Here is a 15,833-nt window from a genome sequence, read left to right on the forward strand (position 1 = left end):
TGGGTATCTAAAATATGAAGATAATTTACACCCCCAAAAAGCAAACGGCTTCATTAGAAAAACTGTTAAAAAGAAATTAAATAATGAATATTCAGGCATAAAACAGCCCCACTTTCTAACCCCCACCCAAGTTTTCTTGCTGTCCAGTGGTAATAGGATCCCCTTCATTTTTAAAGTCCCATGGTGGCTTGTGCCCTTGCATATAGTGCAGTTCTATTTTTTGGACCCCATTGTGCATGAGTTATTGAGGCAGATGTGTATATCATATATAACTTTTACAGTTATAGAAATATACATACTATCTCACCTTTGCAGCTATTGGCAATATACACAGCATATAACCCTTGTAGTAATTGCCAATACATATATATATATATATATATATATATATATATATATATATATATATATATATATATATATATATATATATATATATATATATATATATATTATATGATTTTTGTACTATTTAAAAATATTATTTATTCATATTTTCTTTTCTTACTAAATTGATACAGTTTACACAGATTTAAAGCTTTTGCAAATTTCCATGATATACAGACAATTTATTATTAATGAATTAAAATATTGTAGGACAGACCACAATGGTGCAATTAAGAGAGCCAAAAAAACAGATGGCAGCAGTGCAGAAAGCATAAGACAGTCCCTTGGGACACGACTCAGGGACATTAAAGCTTTCGATGCTGAGAGACAGAAGGGTTTGTATCAACATAGGTTGTTCATTTGGATGGAAATGCATACATGAAGTTTATCAAAGCACATAAATTAAAGATTGTATTGATCACAGATTAAAATGTGAATATAAAAGAGAGTGTTCATTTATCTAGTAAAATTCACTTGATGAATTATGAACAATAATTATTATGTCAGTTATTGATGGGCCATGCACTCTGTTTAAGTTATTTAAAATATGGATGGGGCTTACTATCACATGACTAGACATCATTATTCAAAACTTCTGTTTAACATAATAATACATTTTCAATGTTCCTGTCATTATAATTTTCTATTAATATTTTTGTTATGAGATGTGACTGGTATAATGTATTCAATTCTTGACTCACCTCATATTTTGTTAGCTTGTGTGGCTGTAACGTCAAGTGAGATTAGGGTATGGTCTTTCTTCCAATGTCTGTTGTCAGATCACAGTTGCTGTTTACAACTTTGCAAGAACTGCTGAATTTACACAGAGCATTCTGGAATCAGTCTTTCAAAATAGAACATTCTGGAATCAAGGCCTTTCAAAATATAGCATTCTGGAATCAAGGCCTTTCATAATAGAACATTCTTGAATCTAGCACTTTCAAAATAGAACATTCTGGAGTCAAGGCCTTTCAAAATAGAACATTCTGGAATCTAGGACTTTCAAAACAGAACATTCTGGTATCTAGGACTTTAAAAATAGAGCATTCTGGAATCAAGGCCTTTCAAAATAGAGCATCCTGGAATCAAGGTCTTTCAAAATTTGTTTAATGGATACTGATCCATCATCCTATAATGCAACCACTGCTAAAGGTATAAAACTACTGCAACTTCTCAAAAATGGCTTGTTGGAATTTGAGGAAGGCCTTAATCTGGCAGTGACTAAAAAAGTTTTAAAAAAATGACTGAATATTATATAGATGGTAGTGGTACTGAGTGAGTAGAACTATCTTTGTGGCTATGTTAATGAGTGGGTGGACCATGTCTGTGGTTATGCTAATGAATATAGCTGTCTCTGGCAATGCTAATGAGTAAGCAGTGCTATCTCTGGCTATGCTAATAAGTTAGCAGAGCTGTCTGGCAATGCTAATGAGTTAGCATAGCTGTCTCTGGCTATGCTAATGAGTAAGCAGTGCTCTCTGGTAATGCTAATGAGTAAGCAGTGCTATCTCTGGTAATGCTAATGATTAAGCAGAGCTTTATCTGGTGATGCTAATGAGCAAGCAGTGCTATCTCTGGCTATGCTAATGAGTGGGAAGAGCTATTGGTGTGTCTGTGCTAATGGGTAAGCAGAGATATCTCTAGTTATGCTAATGAGTGGGCAGAAATATCACTTTGGCTATGAAAATGAGTAAGCAGAGCTATTTCTGGCTATGCTAATGAATAAGTACAGCTATCTATGTAGCTAATGCTAATGATTAGACAGAACTATCTCTGTAGCTATGCAAATGAGTTAGCAGAGCTGTCTCTGGCAATGCTAATGAGCAAGCAGTGCTATCTCTGGCTATGATAATGAGTGGGAAGAGCTATTGTTGTATCTGTGCTAATGAGTAAGGAGAGCTTTTTCTAGCTATAATAATGAGTGGGCATAATTATTGCTGTGGCTTTGTTAATGATCAAGCAGAAATATCTCTGGCTATGCTAATGAGTAAGTACAGTTATCTATGTAGCTAATGCTAATGAATAGTTACAGCTATCTATGTAGCTAATGCTAATGACTAAGTACAATTATGTACACAGCTAATGCTAATGGCTAGGTACAATTATGTACATAGCTAATGCTAATGACTAGGTAAAATTATGTACATAGCTAATGACTAGGTACAGTTATGTACATAGCTAATGCTAATGACTATACAGCTATCTATGTAGCTAATGCTAATGACTAGACAGCTATCTGTGTAGCTAATGCTAATGACTAGGTACAGCTATGTATATAGCTCATGCTAATGATTGGACAGCTATCTATGTAGCTAATGCTAATGACTAGGTACAATTATGTATGTAGCTAATGCTAATGACTATGTACAGCTATATATGTAGCTAATGCTAATGACAAGGTACAATTATGTACATAGCTAATGCTAATGACTAGGTACAACTATGTGCATAGCTAATGCTAATGACTAGGTACAGCTATATATATAGCTAATGCTAATGACTAGGTACAATAATGACATAGCTAATGCTAATGACTAGGTACAATTATGTACATAGCTAATGATGATGACTAGGTACAGCTATGTATATAGCTAATGCTAATGACTGGACAGCTATTATGCAGCTAATGCTAATAACTAGGTACAATTATGTACATAGCTAATGCTAATAACTAGACAGCTATCTATGTAGCTAATGCTAATGACTAGGTACAATTAAGTACATAGCTAATGCTAATGATTAGGTACAAGTATGTACATAGCTAATGCTAATGACTATGTACAGCTATCTGTGTAGCTAATGCTAATGACTAGGTACAATAATGTAGCTAATGCTAATGACTATAAACAGCTAGGTACCAGCTTAACTAGGTGCAATAATTTACATAGATAATGCTAATAGACTAGGTAAAATTATGTACATAGCTAATGCTAATGACTAGGTATAACTGTACATCGCGAATGCTAATGACTAGGTACAGCTGAGTATATATATAATGCTAATGACTAGGTGCAATAATGACATAGCTAATGCTAATGACCAGGTACAATTATGTACATAACTAATGATAATGACTAGGCACAGCTATGTATATAGCTAATGCTAATGACTGGACAGCTATCTATGTAGCTAATGCTAATGACTAGATACAGTTATTTACATAACTAATGCTAATGACTATATGCATCTATCTATGTAGCTAATGCTAATTATTAGGTACAATTATGTACATAGCTAATGCTAATGATTAAGTACAGCTATCGATATAGATAATCCTAATGACTAGGTACAGTTATGTACATAGCTAATTCTAATGACTAGGTACAGCTGACTATATTGCTAATGCTAATGACTAGGTACAGCTATGTATATAGCTAATGCTAATGACTAAAGAGCTATTTATGTAGCTAATGCTACTGACTAGGTACAGCTATCTATGTAGCTAATGCTAATGACTAGGTACAGCTTTGTATATAACTAATACTAATGACTGTGTACCGTTATGTATGTAGCTAATGCTAATGACTGGACAGATGTCTATGTAGTTAATGCTGATGACTAGGTATAATAATGTACAAAGCTATTGCTGATGACTAGGTACAGTAATGTACATAGCTAATGCTAATAACTAGGTACAGTTATGTACATAGCTAATGCTAATGATTAGGTACAATTATGTACATAGCTAATGCTAATGACTAGGTACAATTATGTACATAGCTAATGCTAATGACTAGGTACAACTATGTGCATAGCTAATGCTAATGACTAGGTACATCTATGTATGTAGCTGATGCTAATGACTATGTACCGCTGTGTATGTAGCTAATGCTAATGACTGAGCAGCTATCTATGTAGATAATGCTAATGACTAGGTACAATAATGTACATAGATAATGCTAATGACTAGGTACAATTATGTACATAGCTAATGCTGATGACTAGGTACAATTATGTACATAGCTAATGATGATGACAATGTACAGCTATGTATATAGCTAATGCTAATGACTGGACAGCTATCTATGTAGATAATGCTAATGACTAGGTACAATAATGTACATAGTTAATGCTAATGACTAGGTACAGCTATGTATGTTGCTAATGCTAATGACTAGGTACAGCTATCTATGTTGCTAGTGCTAATGACTAGGTACAGCTATGTACATAGCTAATGCTAATGAGTAGGTACATATATTATGTAGCTAATGCTCATGACCATGTACTGCTATGTATGTAGCTAATACTAATGACTGGACAGCTATCTATGTAGCTAATGCTAATGACTAGGTACACTAATGTACACAGCTAATGCTAATGACTAGGTACAATAATGTCCATAGCTAATGCTAATGATTAGGTACAGCTATGTTTGTAGCTAATGCTAATGACTAGGTACAATAATGTACATAACTAATGCTAATGACGAGGTACAATAATGTACATAGCTATTGCTAATGACTAGATACAGCTATGTATGTAGCTAATGCTAATGACTAGATACAATTATGTATGTAGCTAATGCAAATGACTAGATACAATTATGTACGTAGCTAATGCTAATGACTAGGTACAATTATGTATGTAGCTGATGCTAATGACTAGATACGATTATGTACATAGCTAATGCTAATGACTAGATACAATCATGTACATAGCTAATGCTAATGACTAGATGCAATTATGTATGTAGCTAATGCTAATGACTAGAGACAATTATGTACATAGCTAATGCTACTGACTAGGTACAGCTACCTGTGGTAATCCATCACTTAAGTAATATACATGTATTGCTGGCTTGAATCACATTATAATGATGAATCTTTTTACTATCCTTTATTTCACCAACAGGTACTAATCCATGTGCAACAAACAATGGAGGATGTGAGCAGCTCTGTTTCTACACTGGAAAGGGCAGACCTGTGTCATGCAGGTGTTCATTTGGCAAACTTGTGAATGACACTCATTGTGGTGGTAAGTGATGTCATTACAGTTGTTTAACTCAGTTGGCCCCTGATCCTGTCTGTACGCATGACACAGTTTCTGCATTTAATGGCTGATCCTGCCTGTAGTCGTGGTTTGTTCACTGCATTCATAGGCCAATCCCGTCTCAAGTCATGGTGAATGTGTGTTAGTGAATGTGTGTTAGATACAAGGTCTCTGATTGGTTACAAATGTTATTTTTTCCCCAAGAATCAGACCAATATTAAACCAATCAGAACAAATTTTACTTTCCTTTGTGCAAATTTGAATTGTTCGGAAGCCAAGGGTTACTAATTGAGAGTAGCCTATCGTGTGCTGAAAAATGGCGTTAAACCTTACAACAACAACAACTAATTGAGAGCAGTTTCACTACATGTGTTATGTTCATGAACAGTCATAAATGATGGCAGATGTAAGAGTGATTTTTGATGACAATGAGAGCAAAAATCTCAAGTCATGGTGAATGTGTGTTAGTGAATGTGTGTTAGATACAACCTCTCTGATTGGTTACAAATGGTTTTTTCCCCTAGAATCAGGCCAATATTAAACCAATCAGAAATGATTTTACTTTCCTTTGTGCAAATTTGAATTGTTCAGAAGGCAAGGGTTACTAATTGAGAGCAGTTTCACTACATGTGTTATGTTCATGAACAGTCATAAATGATGGCAGATGTAAGAGTGATTTTTGAGGAGAATGAGAGCAAAAATGAGGAGTTTCTTGGGTTTAATCTAAAAAATATTGAGCAAGCAGAGGAAAAATATGTTCGGCAGTTGGATATTTTGCCAGATTTAGATTTGGACATAGAAGTTTCTGAGTTTGAATTGTCAGAAGAAAAGGATGCTGATAGCGATGATGATAGAGTTCATGCAGATCTATCAGATTGGAGTGATCATCTTCGGCCTGTCCAGATCGATGATTTTAGTGGACCAAATCCTGGACCAAGAAACAAACATGGACAAGGAAAAAAGAGAAATTGATTTTTTTCATTTGCTATTTCCAGAGGAACTGTACTCAGACATTGCAAACGAAACCAATGCATATTCCAAAAAATGCATCTTGGTATCACCAAACAAAACGTATCCAACAATACCAGACGAGATAAAAGCTCTGATTGGGGTTCATGTTGTTATGGGAGTCCTTCCAGCACCAGCCCAAGATAGGTATTTGTATAAGGACAAACTTTTCCATCCTTCCTGCATTAAACTGGAATTTAATCGTGCAAGATTTGAAAATGTACAGAAATATTTTCATGTGACTGACACCAGCAACAACCCACCTCGAGGAACACCTGGTCATGACAAACTGGCCCAAATTGTACCAGCATTGGAGCTTATTCACAACACATGTACTGGAGAATACAACCCACATCGTAAAGTGTCCATTGATGAAGCAATGATTGGGTTTTCAGGACGACTGGGCTTTAAGCAGTACATGCCTTTAAAACCAACCAAGAGAGGCATCAAGGTGGGTTTGAGCGGATCCTCATAATGGTAATGTTGGGGACTTTCAGGTTTATACTGGAATGGCTGACAACAATCCAGAATTGAGTCTTGGACAAAGGGTTATTCTTGATTTGCTGGAACCTTTGTTTCATCTTGGACACCATGTCTACACCGACAGTTTTTTCTTACATCTCCAGACCTATTTCTTCAGCTTTGACAAAAAGGTACGTATGGCTGTGGAACAGTTCGATCAAGTCAAAAGGGCCTTCCATCTGGATTACAGAAAGTAAAGATGAAGGAGCAGGGCCAAAGCATAATTAAACAGAAAGAAGACATGAGAGTTACAGTTTGGCGTGACAAGAAGAATATCACTATACTGTGTACCAACTGTGACAGTGAGGCCACATCTGTTAGTCGGAAGCAGAAAGATGGTTCCATTGAGGATATTCCATGTCCACTCCCAGTCCAACTGTACAACATGTACATGAATGGAGTAGACCATATGGATCAAATGCGAGCGACTCACAGCACTGATAGAAAGTCTGTGAAATGGTGGAAGTATCTGTTTTTTTCCTTTTCGACATTTCAATAGTAAACTCATATTTGCTGATGAAAGAATCATGGAACCATAGTATCTTCACCAAAACAACTGGGAAAGAGCTAGAACCCAGTTGTAGTTTAGAATGAATCTTGCACATCAGCTACTTGGAGGATTTGTAGGTAAAAGGAAAAGAAAAGTAGAAGTTCAACCCTCGCTTCAACAAGGTCAGCATTGGCCAGTAGCCATGCCAAAGAAAAAAACCTGCAAAATTGTTCATTGAACAAAGTTCGATCTGAACCAACAACTGGATGTGAACAATGCCAAGTAAATTTATGTGCAAAATATTTCAAACTGGTTAAGTATAACGACTACATTGACTGGATAAGTATATAAACTGAATTGACTGGATAAGTATCCAGACTGAATTGACTGGATAAGTATCTAGACTGAATTGACTGGACAAGCATGTCGAATGAATTGACTGGATAAGCATTTCACCCATTATCTCATGCAAGCAACTTTGGACACCTCTACTCCATTCGCATACAAGTGCCTTTGGACACCTCTACCCAATTCACACACAAGCACCTTTGGATGCCTCTACCCAATTTGCATACAAGGACCTTTGGACGCCTGCTGTAAACATCAGCTATTTTTACCAGGTTTTCATGGTGCCACCTTCGGGGTAAACCCCCTATTAGATACCTCATTTCTTTTTGCTGTGAATGACCATTACGTCAGATTATATTATTACTATTTATGCTTTGGTTGAAACCTGCTATTTAAAGTAACTTGGTTGTATTCTCCACTCTTCAAAATGGAGGTCTCAGATTACGTTCAGTACTTTTCACGATTAGAATCACAACTATGAAAGCTTCAATAACTTAGGTAAAGGCTCTAATATTTATGTAGGTAGCAATTAGTTTTTATAAATTATCAAATCCAGATGACTTAGTGATGTAGATGCAGACAAAGAACTTGTAAATTTCGAGTATGAGAAATGGCACATATGGTTGGCCATGCAGCTTCTCAGACTTGATGGTGAACAAGTTCTGTCAAGATTTTAAAGAACATAAAAAATTCTTCCATGAAAAATAATTATGCACCTATAATGATCAGACTTTATTCTTAAACTTTTCCACACATAATAGATGTGTACCAAAAATGTAAAATGGTTAAAATTGCTGTTAAACGTAACATACACTACATTGCTTAACAGTTGACAGGCAGGCCTGTGCATATGGAGTTGAATAGATAACAGGTGTTCTATTTATAGTGTGCTGCACTTTGTAACTATGCTCTATGAGGTAAAGGGTTAACAGTTAACAGGCAGGCCTATGTGTATGGAGTCAAATAGGTAACAGTGTTCTATTTATAGCACACTGCACTGGGTAACTTTGCTTCATGTGTATTGAAGGGCTAAAAAGCCATACTTTAGGTAAAGGGATAGACTGAATTGACTGGACAAGCTGAAATTACTAGAAAAGCATGCAGACCAAAATTATTGGACAATCCTACAGACTAAAATTATTGTAAAAGTGTATAGACTAAAATTACTGGGCAAAGAGAACACAGTTTCAGAAGGGTTTACTAGTCTGTAAATCCTTACATGGTTTGGCTCATGATTAACTTAAATGTAATTTTAAATTTGTTGAAAATGTACATATGTATGAACTAATATCCGTCTCAAACAAGTTTTATGAGAAGAGTTTTGCTGTTTCTGGAACCAAACTATGGAACTCCATATCAACTTTAAAAAACTCAGCTGACACATGCCAATCTTTTAAAAAACTTCTTATTTGTATGATTTTCTTTAATTCAGTGCTATTTCTTTTTACAACATTGTTATCATGTACTCACCTATAATGTTTTACAAATGTTCACTACTACTATTTGTATGAAATCCTTTATGTAATCATCCTTGAAACCTTGTACATATTTTGTTATAGGAGTAGATCAGATGTTGAGTTTTAATAGTATTTGTTGTCTAAACTAACCTCATCTTGTATTTGTACAAAAGTCATTGTAGTGGGTCTCATGGAAGAGCTTCTTCTTATTAAGTAAAGTTATTATTATTATTATTATAATTATTATTACATAGACTGAGATTACCAGACAAGCCCATGGACTAAATTACTGGACAAGCCCATGAACTAAATTACTGGACAAGCCCATGAACTAAATTACTGGACAAGCACATGGACTACATTACTCGATAAGCACAGAGGCTAAAATTACTGGACAAGAATATTGACTGAAATTACACAACAAACATACAGACTGAATTATGCTGGAAAATTACATATTTATTTACCCCCCAAATTTGAGCCTAGAAGGTGGTACTTGATTGTGTAGAGGTAGCTCTCTCACACATCACCTCATAGGTACAGTATTTGACACTACACCTCTGTGGTGCAGTATTTGACACTACACACCAGTGGTACAGTATTTGACACTACACCTCTTTGGTACAGTATTTGACACTACACCTATGTGGTACATTATTTGACACTACATCCCAGTGATACAGTATTTGACACCTCATCTCTTTGGTACAGTATATGACACTCCACTTCTGTGGTACAGTATTTGACACTACACCCCAGTGGTACAGTATTTGACACTACACCTCTGTGGTACATTATTTGACACTACACTGAATTGGTAAGGTAATTGAATTCTGATTTTTGGACATGCTGAGAGTTCAGTATTGATTTATGCAAAGTCCAAGGTTTTTCTCTAGGTTTTCGGATCTTAACTCCAACTTTAGAAAGTTATGTTGTGGATACTTTGAAACTTGTTATAGAATCAGTTTTAAAATATGTTACAGTTTCATCCATGAAAACCTTTGTTTTCTTTTACAGAACACAATACTTTCCTTCTTTATTCACGAGTAACTGCAATCGAGAGCATAGATCTAGATGAAGATAACAAAAATCCACCAATCAAACCTATATTCCACGAGACGAGGCTGCGAAACGTTATTGGACTTGCCTTTGATCATGCAACTCAAACAGTTTTTTTCAGCGACATTCAGCGGGGAGAAATACAGTCCATATTTTTCAATGGCTCGGGCTTGACTACAGTTGTAGAAGGTATTTTTTATATGATTTGTGAGGTTTTTCATGCCAAAATAAAAAAGCTTAAAATCCTGAACAAAATAGGTCAAACCTGTGGGGGTTGAGTGCTTACTATCACATATGCATACAGTTTACCTGCCTTACCCACCCACTTACATACCTACCTACCTACAGGCATGTATACATGCACACACACACAAGCACACACACCCACAGACACACACATACACACGCATAGATGTGTGCATTATTTGGAACAACTTGCTCAGTTGTCTCTTAATTCTCGTTTTATATCCAAGCATTGTAACCCTAAGAAAATTGTGTCAAGGAACTACTGGGCATTAAATCTTAAATAGGAAAATAAAAATTGGAAAAACTAGTTCATCAGTTAGACTTTATGGCCTAAAGCTGTACATGAAAAAACTGGGTTAGGTCACTGCAGAAGTTTAGTGGAATGTTCAGATAATGAATTTGCCTTTACAGTATATTAATGTTTTGGAACTGCCTTCTTCAATAATTATAGTATACACTTTATACTCAGACTCTCATTCTATACTTGAAACTTCACTGTTTTTGCAAAATAATGCCCCAAACTTTAATTCTTCATCTCAGATTTTATCTGTTCCCTGATACTTGACTTCATGTTTTCTTTAAATAATCAGGCATTGGATCTGTTCCCTGATACTTGACTTCATGTTTTCTTTAAATTATCAGGCATTGGATCAGCAGAAGGGCTATCATTTGATTCTGTTAACAGTGATCTGTATTACACCAGCTACACTAACTCTTGTATTAGCCGCATCAGCGTGGGGAAAAAGCCTCGCACGAGTTACACAGTAATGCAGATGACTCCAAGGGATCGGCTTCGTGCCATCACTGTCGACAGCTGTGGGGGGTAAGACTCATTATGCTGCACTGCAGCTTTTTTCAAAAATATTACATTAACTCATTAACCCCTGCCGCCACTATAACTCGTCATACTTTACCTTCCTCATCTCCTGAGTGCCACGATAACATGGTGCAGTTTACCTAGCTTGTTTCCTGAATGCCGAGTCTGAGTGGCAGTATTAGTCTAGGCCTGTATCCTGCACGACAAGTTAAATCGTCACAAGCCATTGGTCGATTTCAAGCCATCTCCTAATTATGCAGGCAGTTTAACTAATACAGTTTTAGATTTATGTCATTTTCACCTGAAATTAGAGTAGGAAACACATTTTGAAAGCTATTTCTGAAATAATCCTAAGAAAGCAGCTTCCAGGTGATTTTCCAATAACATAATGCCTAGATGTATTAGAAATGTACTTTTTCATTGGCTATTTGGCTTGCGCATGAGCAGAAGGGTAAAAGTTGAGTTCTTTTTTATTTATTTTTTTTTGCTTACTGGACCCATTATTTTTACATCAAGACCATACTTTATTCCAAATGATCATCTTATCCTACATTTTGCAAGGGTTCATCTGTCTGTTCAAACCGGTCTGCCTTAGATTTGAGACCAAAAAGTCTAAAATCTGGACACAAATTCGGATTCCAACCACTAGCAAATTTTGGATGGAAAAAAATCGGGTAAAAAAAATGAGGTTTTTCCCTCTGTATTTTGTAGTGCAACTAGAACTTTCAGACTGTTTGGTATCATTGTAGAGCTACATCTGTCTACCTTTCTATAATACCACCCACTTTATCAAACATAACCTTGACGCTACGGAGCTTGGAAATAGGCTACTACCTCCTGCCACATAAAATCATCACCAGGGGTTAATGTGTTAATTCATAAATGGGATAAAATTGGATGGATTAAATGACATACACCATCTTTAGTTTCCAGGATCCAGGAAAGAAAGAAAGAGAAATATGTCATGGAAAAAGTCCATGATCCAAGAAAAAGTCACAGCAAATAAAATGTCATGGAAAAAAGTCACAAGAAATAAAAGTCAGTTAATAAAAGTATACACTGCCAATAATGTTTTATACAATATAAAATTAAGACCAGTAGAGGTCATGGAATAATCTTTTTGTCAGTTTCCATTTGTCCATTAGCACAAGTTTGTTATCACTACTCCACCTAAATTATGGTACTTGGACACCTTACACCTACACACACATGTGGTCTTAGTTCAGGGGTGGAAACCTATCTTAAATAGCATGCTGCTTAATTACAAAATTAATGAGCGCATGCCACCAGTAGAAGAGTAACAGTGTTAAAATCAGGATTTTTGGCTGTTCTTCGCATGCCACACAAAACCTCTCGACGTGCTGTAGGTTGCCAAACCCTGGTCTAGTTGCTCCTAAACCAAAATGCTATTCATCTGCACTTTGAGGCATCAAACAGAAATATATATGTACAAAATATAATTGTTGAAGGCATAATGGAAGATTCATCAATTGACCAAATGATCTTTTTTTTAAATATAGTTATTATTATTATTGTTATTATTTTTATTATTGTCATTTTTGTTATCTCCCTTTAATTTGTAGGCATTGCAATAAAGATAGTGATGTAGAGAACAACAAGAAAATAAAGATAAGTTATGCAAAGCGCCCGAGTTCCTTATTCTTCAGTAACAAACAGCAAATGAAACAAGTTTGAAAGTGTAAATTGTCATTGTTTACATATTTAAGCATTAGTAACATCATAGGAATGACGCATCGCTATTATTTGTGTTTGGGTTGTCATAGGCAGTAGTTGCCTGACATGAATAACAGTTGGGATAAAATTTTAAGTCAAATGATTCGAGAACAGAATGTGATGCTTTGTGAGTGAGAAAAAAGCACCATCACAAGAACAATTTTGTCAGTTGTCAGTTGTCTCCCCTTGTTTGCCATGTAGATGAAAAGTATATATATACATTCCTCAAAACTTGTGCCAAAGAGCAGCATTCTTGTTACTATATTTGACAATGTGGCATACAGGGCAGATCAAGGATATCCTGTCAATATTGAGCAATGGTTCTAAACCAATCAGACCTGTATAATGAGAGTGTACTGTAATTCCAAGTGTTTTACACAGTATTCATATTTTGTACTTTGATGTTTCCTTCTTGTAGAATGATGTATTGGACAAATTGGCACGATGATAAACCAGGCATTCATCGAGCCACTTTGAATGGACTTAATCATGAGCAGATTATATCAACAGAGATACGCACACCAAATGGTCTGTCGATTGACCACCCTGCCCAAAAACTGTACTGGTCAGACGCTAGGCTGGACAAAATTGAGAGATGCAACTTGGATGGAACAAACAGAATTGTAAGTTTTGAGCATTTATTCATGTAATAGATAGATAGATGGATGGATGGACAGACGGATGGATGGATGGACACACACACATGCTACAACACTCTCTCAATAACTCGCACCCTGATAACCCGCAAACCTGCTTATAATGCGGGATCAGGCATGGATCCCATTTTTTAAACCAGAAAGTACCCCCAAAATTGATCCCTATTTGTTAAAAATAGGTCATACAATTTTTTTTACATTTTCTTTCCAGACGACGTTTCTAGTGTACCACAATAGCGATATGTAAGGAAATTTTGATAAATGAAAATGTCTCTCACACCAAGTGGATGCAGTACTTCAATAAATAAATACAAATTAAATTTAAAAAATTATCAATTGAAAGTTCTAGTTCCTTTTAAGTGTAATCATCATAAATGCAATGTGTCCTCTTGTAATTAAACATAAAATGAGTCAATCTAACATAACAGCTGTGTCCGTGAGTGTTTCTCTGAGAACCTAATTAAGTGCCAACTGTGTTTTTATAATGACTTCTGGAAGTACCATATTTACCATATATGTTGGGACACGATAAAATAATAATTTTTTTTCTGTCCCAGAACTTATGGTAAAACATTTATTCACTTTGGTCACATGTTCCAAGACTTAAGAAATGACATTTTTTTAGTGCACTTGTGCTCCCCCCCCATGTTGCAATAAAATAGATAAATAAAACACTTAATTGATAATAAAAAAAAAGAAATCAACCTTTTAGTGTTATCATTTATTCCTTTTTTCAACATGAGCATTAAAGAATAAAATATATCCACAAAATCTTTAAAAGTAGCGTAGGCTTCCATATTGTAGCGTGTATCAATTATGTCCGATACCACACACCATGTTGTTCATTGACATGAACATTAAGAAACAGTTGTGTGTGGTTGTGCTCAAAGGTTTGAACATGTTATCCGACTGAAAACTGGAGCCAACAAAATCACAAACAAGAGGGAAATAGTCAACCGATATCTTGAAGACGCCTTTCACGTATGACATGGTGTTGGGTGCAAATTAATCAAGATTGAATTATACCCAGGTCTACTGTATGAGAGTATCTCGCAAATAAAAATCATCGTTTGAAAACACATTCACTTGAGTGCAAGTGACAATCTTTTCACCAGCTCGGGTTACAAAATTATCCTTACTATTTACCCGCAGACATCAATGCTCCTTTGTATTAATTGTAACCACAGATGCCAAGCAAATATAAGCCCTGGTGGTAAATAAACACAACTGGCAGCGAGCAGTTAACTCCTTCTTTGAACCTACCGACAGGACATCAAAGACAAAAGGTTATTTTTATTACAAAGCAAGCTGATCTCAGAAGCCGACTTTGGTTACTTTTTTTGTAAAGAATATCAATACAAATGTTATTTTACTGCAAAGCATGCCAACATCGGAAGCTGACTATGGATTCTATGAAGTGAGTCTATTTTTTTTTGAATATACAAAGACAGCCGAGATATGAAAGCAAACTTGGGTTCCTTTTTCACCTGTATTCACAGGAATTTTGAAAATAAATTGAAGCAGTGGAACAAATTTTAAAGTGACACAATATAGTGCTTTGTGCACAGATGTCGATGACCCATCATCACTCAGAATATTTGGAGAAAATAAAATCTTGTGATGAATTCATGAAGGCCAGAAGAGAAGCGAACGATTTCGCAAACGAGAGGGAAATAATCAACTGATATATTGAAGACAACTGCCATTCATGCATGATACAGTGGTAGGTGCAAAATAGCCAAGATTGAATTATATCCAGGTCTACTGTATGACAGTATCTCGCAATTAAAAATCATTATTTGAAAACACATTCACTTGAGTACAAGTGACAATCTTTTTGCCAGCACAGGTTACAAAGGTATCATTACTATTTATCCGCAGACATCAGTGCACCTTTGTATTAATTATTACTACAGATGCCAAGCACATAGAAGCCCTGGTGGTAAATAAACACAACTGGTAGCCAGCAGTAAACATTTTCTTTGAACTTACCGACAGGACATCAAAGACAAAGGTTATTTTTATTACAAAGCAAGCCGACCTCGGAAGCCGACTTTGGACTCAGAAGCCGAATTCTTTTGAAAGGATATCAATACAAAGGCCGACTTTGGATTCTTTTA

The 15,833-nt window shown here is 35.7% G+C and overlaps 1 protein-coding gene across 2 annotated transcripts in view; it reads left to right on the forward strand.

Moving 5' to 3' along the window:
• LOC149790231 (prolow-density lipoprotein receptor-related protein 1-like) overlaps positions 1-15,833 on the forward strand; it is a 393,476-nt gene that overhangs the window by 186,426 nt on the left and 191,217 nt on the right. For both annotated transcript variants that reach the window (XM_089972262.1, XM_089972261.1), the window contains exons 36-40: positions 598-722; positions 5,239-5,361; positions 10,219-10,449; positions 11,149-11,329; positions 13,476-13,680. In XM_089972262.1, the coding sequence (XP_089828388.1) occupies positions 598-722; positions 5,239-5,361; positions 10,219-10,449; positions 11,149-11,329; positions 13,476-13,680 (865 nt within the window). The remainder of the gene's footprint in view (positions 1-597; positions 723-5,238; positions 5,362-10,218; positions 10,450-11,148; positions 11,330-13,475; positions 13,681-15,833) is intronic.

The sequence above is a fragment of the Sinohyriopsis cumingii genome, chromosome 10 (assembly GCF_028554795.1).
Source record: "Sinohyriopsis cumingii isolate HCF-2022 chromosome 10, ASM2855479v2, whole genome shotgun sequence".
In the NCBI taxonomy this organism is placed as follows: Eukaryota; Metazoa; Mollusca; class Bivalvia; order Unionida; family Unionidae; genus Sinohyriopsis; species Sinohyriopsis cumingii.